The 7,063-nt window shown below is 46.1% G+C and overlaps 1 protein-coding gene and 1 long non-coding RNA gene across 2 annotated transcripts in view; both read right to left on the minus strand.

Annotated features, from left to right (window-relative positions):
* LOC111824424 (T-cell-interacting, activating receptor on myeloid cells protein 1-like) overlaps nt 1–4,310 on the minus strand; it is an 8,511-nt gene extending 4,201 nt beyond the window's left edge. Inside the window, exons 1-2 of the mRNA XM_023748504.1 lie at nt 4,208–4,310; nt 3,798–4,094 (exon numbers count right to left, since the gene is read on the minus strand). Of these exons, the coding sequence (XP_023604272.1) occupies nt 3,798–4,094; nt 4,208–4,310 (400 nt within the window). The remainder of the gene's footprint in view (nt 1–3,797; nt 4,095–4,207) is intronic.
* Nucleotides 4,311–4,618: 308 nt separating this feature from the next.
* The window catches only part of LOC106695504, a 10,498-nt gene continuing 8,053 nt past the window's right edge, over nt 4,619–7,063 (minus strand). The window contains exons 2-3 of the long non-coding RNA XR_002827510.1: nt 4,836–4,868; nt 4,619–4,716 (exon numbers count right to left, since the gene is read on the minus strand). This is a non-coding gene — a long non-coding RNA (uncharacterized LOC106695504). The remainder of the gene's footprint in view (nt 4,717–4,835; nt 4,869–7,063) is intronic.

Here is a 7,063-nt window from a genome sequence, read left to right on the forward strand (position 1 = left end):
TTTAAAAAAAACTATGAACAAATTCCTCTGCACACTGCACATATCTTATTTTGAAGTAAAAAAACAAAATGGGAACAAATACAGTATTTGTATTTGCATGTGGCCCGTGCCCGAAGTTTTAGGACCCCTGCCCTAAAATAAGCCTGAAAGACTCCCAATGGGTACTCCAGGAAGAACCCATTGTACTTCCTCCCTCTGTGGCACAAAACTGCATTTGTAAGACACTCTAGCTCAGCTGTCCTTCATTTTGGCTGCACACTGGACTCCCCTGGGGGGGGAGCTCTTAAAAATTACAGTGGAGAGATATAGGTGCAGCCACTGTGTGAAGCAGTATGGAGTTTCTTCAAAAAATTAAAAGTGAAACTGCCTTATGACCCAGCTATTCCACTTCTGGGAATATATCTGAAGAAACTTGAAACAGTTATTTGAAAAGATATATGCACCCTATCTTCATTGTAGCATTATTTACAATTGCCAAAATTTGAAAGCAGCCCATGTGCCCATCAGTAGATGAATGGATTAAAAAGCTGTGGTACTTGCCCTAGCCCAGTGGTCGGCAAACTCATTAGTCAACAGAGCCAAACATCAACAGTACAACGATTGAAATTTCTTTTGAGAGCCAAATTTTTTAAACTTAAACTATATAGGTAGGTACATTGTTATTAACTTAATTAGGGTACTCCTAAGGCTTAGGAACAGCCACACTCAAGGGGCCAAAAAGCCACATGTGGCTTGCGAGCCGTAGTTTGCCAACCACAGTCCTAGCCGGTTTGGCTCAGTGAATAGAACGTTGGCCTGCGGACTGAAGGATCCCAGATTCTATTCCGGTCAAGGGCATGTGCCCAGATTGCAGGCTCCATCCCCACTAGGGGGCATGCTGGAGGCAGCCTATCAATGATTCTCATCATTGATGTTTCTGTCTCTTTCCCTCTCCCTTCCTCTCTGAAATCAATAAAAATGTATTAATAAATAAATAAGTAGCTCTTTAAAAAAAAAGCTGTTGGCCCTAACCGGTTTGGCTCAGTGGATTGAGCATCAGCCTGCGGACTCAAGGGTCCCAGGTTCGATTCCAATCAAGGGCATGTACCTTGGTTGCGGGCACATCCCCAGTAGGGAATGTGCAGAAGGCAGCTGATCGATGTTTCTCTCTCACTCTCTATTCTTCTCCCTTCCTCTCTGTAAAAAATCAATAAAATATATTTTTTTAAAAAAAGCTGTTGTACATTTACACAATGGAAAACTGCTCTGCATTGAAAAAAAAAACCAATAAACGAGAAGGAAATCTTAACTTTTGTGACAGCAAAGATGGACCTGGAGAGTATTATGTTATGTGAAATAAGCCAGTCAGAGAAAGACAAATACCATATGGTTTCATTTATATGTGGGATCTAATAAACAAAAGAAACTAATGAGCAAAATAGACACAGACTCATGATTTAGATAAAGAAGACAGACTGACGGCTGTCAGAAGGGACTGGGAGAAAGAGGGTTGCGGTAAAAAATGTGAAGCGATTAAGGAAAAACAAAACAAAAAACACATCTCTTAAGACAATTGTATGGTGATTACCAGAGGGAAGGGGGTGGGGGGAAGTAGGAGAGGGTAAAGGGAGGATAAATGGTGATGGGGTGAGACTTGTGGTGATAAACACACAATACAGTATACAGATTATTATAGAATTGTATCCCTGAAACCTATATAATTTTGTTAACCAATGTCAACCCCATTAAATTCAACTTTAAAAAAAGAAAGGAAATCGCAGTGGGCAGACGAGCCTCAAAAACATTGAATCAGAATTGCTTGGAGTAAGACTCAGGCACCAAACTTTCAAAATCCCCCAGATGATGCAGATACTGAGCTGCGATGGAGAACCACTGCTTTCACTGGACCCAGAAAACCATTTATTAAGACTAGAACATTGACACTGATATGCACAGTCAGTCGGCTTAGAAAGAAACTTCCTAATGAAGGTGATTATGGACATCTCTGACCAGCCACAGCCTTCCTGCTTAGTGTAGTTGGCATAGGTTTTCCTGATGCTAAAATACCTTTAAAATTATCATCAAGCCTGTTTATGAACATTGTTATAAGAAAGATTGATTTAAGTCAATGGATGTTGGTTAGGCCTGTGTTTCTAAGAGATTTCCTCTTTTTACCCTGTGTGGGCCAAGCAGTTTTTGTCTTAGTAGCGAAAAGGGGGAAGTTGCCAGGCCTTCATGCTAAAATTGCATGGGACAATAAACAATATTATATTTTAGCCCTGGCCAGTGTTCCTAAGTGGTTAGCACATCAGCCCGTGCACTGAAGGGTCGCTGGTACAATTTCCAGTCAAGGGCACATACCTGGGTTGCAGTTTCATTCCCTGGTCCTGGCTGGGGCATGTGTGGAAGGCAACCAATCGATGTTTCTCTCTCCCTTCCTACCCTCCCTCCCTTCCACTCTCTCTAAAAATCAGTGGAAAAAATATCCATGGGTGAGGATTAAGAAGATACATATATTTCCTGTTTTGGGGGGAAAAGTAATAAATCAACACAAGGTGAAAAGACTCAAGTGTCCCTCAGAGAATAAATGGATAAATAAAATGCACAGACCACAGAATACTCTTCAGCTGTAAAAAGGAATAAAAGTGTGACACATGCTATAACATAGATGGACCTTGAAAACATTATGCATATGGCCCTGGCCGGTGTGGCCCAGTTGGTTGAGCATTGCCCCATGCACCAAAAGTTCATTGGTACGCGGCCCGGTGAGGCTGAGATGGCCCTGGTGAGGCTGAGACGGCCCAAGTGAGGCTGAGATGGCCCCTGTGAGACTGAGACGGCCTCTGGGAAGCTGAGAAAAATACCACATGAACTCACTCATTTATGGATAATAAGGACCATTATAGACTGATGAACAAAAATGGATATAGAGGCAGAGCAGCATTGAGCAGACTGTCAAACTACAGTGGGAAGCCTGGGGAGGGTTGGGGGGAGTAGGAGATCAACCGAAAGACTTATATACATGCATATGAGAATACTAATGGATACAAGACACTGGCGGTGGGGGAAGCTGGGTGAATGTCAAGAGGGAGAAAAAAGGAGACATGTGTAATACTCTTTGTAATACTTTAAGAAATAAAAAAAAAATAAAAATAAAAAAGTTCATTGGTACGATTTCCAGTCAGGGCACATGCCCAGGTTTTAGGCTCAGTCCCCAGTAGGGGGCATGCAGGAGGCAGCGGATCATTGTTTCTCTCTCACATTGACATTTCACTCTCCCTTTCCCTTCCTCTAAACTTAATAAAACCATATTTGGGGAAAAAACATTAAGCACATAAAATTAACCAAACACAAAAAGACAAATACTGTGTGATTACACTTATACAAGGTACCTAAGAGAGGCAAATTCATAGAGACAGAAAGTAGAACAGAGGTTACCAGAGATTGGGGGCAAAGAGAAAATGGGTTATTGGATAATGGGTATCGAGTTGATGTTTGGTACAATGAGAACATTTTGGGTGATGGTGGTTGCACAACATTCTGAATGTACTTATATATTTAAATTTTATTGATTGGATTGTAGCGAGAGAGAGGAAGGGAGAAAGAAAAATATGTATTCTATTTATGCATTCATTAGTTGATTTCTTTAAAAAATTTTCTTATTCATTTCAGAGAGAGGGAGAAGGAGAGAGAGAAACATCAGTGATAGAATCGTTGCTCAGCCACCTTCTTCACTCCCTACACTGGGAATCAGGCCCCAATCCAAGCACATGGCCCAACTGGGAATCCAAGTTCTCAAAATCTTGTAAAAACCTTACCTGTCACCGAGATCATGAGGTGATCACTGGGCTCTGAGGCCCAGAAAGGAGCCCTTGGTTGGTAGTACACACAGCTGTAGGCCCCAGTGTCACTGCCCGTCACACTTGGCAGGGAGAAGTCTGTCTCCATTCCTACTGCACTCTGGAGCTGTATGGGTGTTGAGGTTCCTTTCTTCAGTAGAGCAAACATGTGAGATTCTGTCACATGACTGGGCTTCTCGCACTGCAGAGTCACGTTTCCTCCTGCAGTCACCTTCCACCCTGGGCGGGCGTGGAGGGAAGGTTTAGGGAAAAATCCTGTAAGAGAAGGAAGCTCAGGAGTCATGGGCAGAAGCCTTGGGTCCCCGCTCAGGCTTGTTGTCCTGGCAGGTTCCCAGGGAGTGTGGGAAGTGACAGACACCTGGCCTCACCCTCTTTCTGCTCTGACTCCAGGAAGGAGATGTCCCTCCTACAAGCCCTGGAGGAAGGCAGGTCCTCAGCTCTGTTCCTGTCCTTCTCCATCCACCTCCCCATCTACCCTGGAGGTGAGACCCCTGCTCCTCTCTCATTCTCTGGGTCCCCCCTCATCCCTGTCCTAGGGAGATGGTGTGTCATTCTGAGCACCCGTCCTCACCTGTCACCAGCAGTAGAAGGACGTCACTGGGCGGTGACCTTCTGGTGGGGCTCCCTGTCCTGTAATATTCACAGGTGTACTCTCCAGCGTCACCGAGTTTTACGTCACTGAGGTGAAACTCTGCCAGGCCCTCTGGGGAATCAGAAGATGGCAAGGACTCCAAAGGAACGTTGTTCTTTCTGAGAGCAAACTTTATGTCCCTGAAAATGACCTCACGGATAGGAATGGAGCATTGCAGTGTCACATGACTATTGGCAGGAACCACCCAGCTGGGCCAGGAATGGATGGAGGGCCTGGGAAGTGACCCTGGAAGGAAGCGGAGTCCAGGCTGGGTTAGATTTACTCACCTGCTGTTCTGAAGAAAGAGAAGGGGAGAGGGGATTTGGAGTGAAGGAGAAGGAAGGCTTTCCTTTAGAAACACTCACCATCTCTTCTTAGGTGTTTGCCAGCACACAGCCCTGCAAAGGAATCGTCCATGAGACAGAAGCTCCTGCCTGGAGCCCATATCATCACCCTGACCTGGTCCCCGAGGGACCACCCAGGGCTTTTGCTGCAAATGGACCCGCATCATCCTTTTCCCCATCAGGCCCAACTCCCTCCCTGACAACCCAACTGGCATCACAGTCTATTCGCGGCTTCTGTTAGTGGCCTAGGACTGCTCTAACAAATTACTGCACAGTTCCTGGCTTATCACAACACAATGAATCATCCTTCCATTCAGTCGGTGTGAGAAATCCAGCATCGGGGTCTCACTGGCCAAAATCAAGATGTCAGCAGAATTGCATTCCTCTGGAGGCTCGAGGGGAGAATCCATCCCCTGCCTCTCTCAGTTTCAAGTGCTTGCATTGGCTTGTGGCCTCTTCCCCCATCTTTATTTTTATTTTAATCCTCACTGAGGATATTTTTCTATTGATTTTAGAGAGAGGGAAAGACAGAGAGAAATATCTATATGAGAGAAACACTTCAATTAGTTGCCTCCTGCATGCGCCCTGACCAGGCCCCAGGCCGGGAGGAGCCTGCAACCGAGGTGCGTGCCCTTGACCAGAATCAAACCCAGGACCTTTCAATCCACAGGCCAACACTCTATCCACTGAACCAAACTGGCTAGGGCGTCTCTTCCCCCATCTTTGCACGCAGCAGTGGTTGGATGAGTCCGACTTCCTCTTCTACTTTAAGGACCATTGTGATTGCATTGGGGCCAACCAGATAATTCAGGATCCTCTCTCTCAGGTCAGCTGCTTAGCAACTTTGGGTCCATCTGCCACTTTAATCCCTTTGCCACCGAAGGAGACATAGTCACAGGTTCCGGGAATCGGGACGTGGACATCTTCAGGGAGCCTGCTACACAGTGTCTCTACCTTTCTCACCTGCCCCACTTCTCCATCCAGGTTCCTCTCCTCTCACAATGCCCCCACCATGTGGATGGCCTTTCCATTTTCCTCCAGAACTGACCCACTTTTCCACATCATTCATCCTTTTTTACTGAATTTATTGGGGTCACATCCTATATAATAAAGAGCTAATATGCTAATTAGACCAGGTGGCAGAATGACCTTCCTGAGCGACCAGTGGGTGGGGCCGCAGGGCCGAGAGGCAGCCAGGCTGTGAGGGCTGAGTCCCTTGCACAAATTTCATGCATCAAGCCTCTAGTTGGTTAATAAAATTATACAGGTTTCAGGGGTACAATTCTACAATACATCATTCGTATTTTATATTGTGTGTTCACCACCCCAAATCAAGTCTTCTTCCACCACCATTTATCCTTTACCCTCTCCTATCTCCTTCCCTCTGGTCCATCATCCATCCTTTACCCACCTTATTCTTCTACCATATCCTGCCATGTTGTCTCTAGATTTCATGGTGGACGAGAAGACAAAGGACACGACCACCTCTGAATGTCTCTATCACCCCAAGTGGTCGCTGAGGTGACCTCTGATGTGTCACATTGTAGAGGGCAAAGGCCCCCTCCCCTCCCCTGGTGCTGTCTATTCTAGACCGTGAGAGACATCACTGGTGACAAAAGCCATTTGGAAAAGACACCTTGGTTTTAATGAGAAACACAGCAATTGGTTGCCTCCTGCATGCTCACCCTCGTTCACCCTCCAGTTGGTTATTCCTCATGCCCTGGGGAAAGTTTATATCTGGAGTCACTAGAACTTGCACCCCTTGAGGGCAGAGAATATATCCTAGGTGCCTGGGACAGTGCCTAGGTTTCTGCAAAGATTTGACAATTTCGTGTTGACTGACTGACTGGAAGCCTTATGAGCAGGGAGGGAGGGTCATTTGCAAAGATTTTTGATGATCGGAAATAGCAGTGATCTCCCCAAACCCCCTCTCAGCACAACACCATACCCACCCACAGCAACTGAGAGGGAGCAAGAGGTGGGAAGACCCCAAGCCTATGGCAAGGGCATCGGCTGCTGAAAACTTGGTCCTTTGCCCTCGTGTATTTCTTCCCGCTCTCAGAATGGCCACATGAGTCTCTGGCTCTACCATCAGCCATGGGTAACCTCCTTGGTGCTCCAGAGCAAATCGCAACAATCCAAAACCCGTATGACTCGGAGGAGTGAAGCCTGTGTCCCCCACCTTCCCATCTGGTGGCCGCACTTACAGCTCTAGACCGAACTGGCCCAGGAAGTGTGCCTTTAGACAC

Source organism: Myotis lucifugus, unplaced genomic scaffold (genome assembly GCF_000147115.1).
Source record: "Myotis lucifugus unplaced genomic scaffold, Myoluc2.0 scaffold_1459, whole genome shotgun sequence".
NCBI lineage: Eukaryota > Metazoa > Chordata > Mammalia > Chiroptera > Vespertilionidae > Myotis > Myotis lucifugus.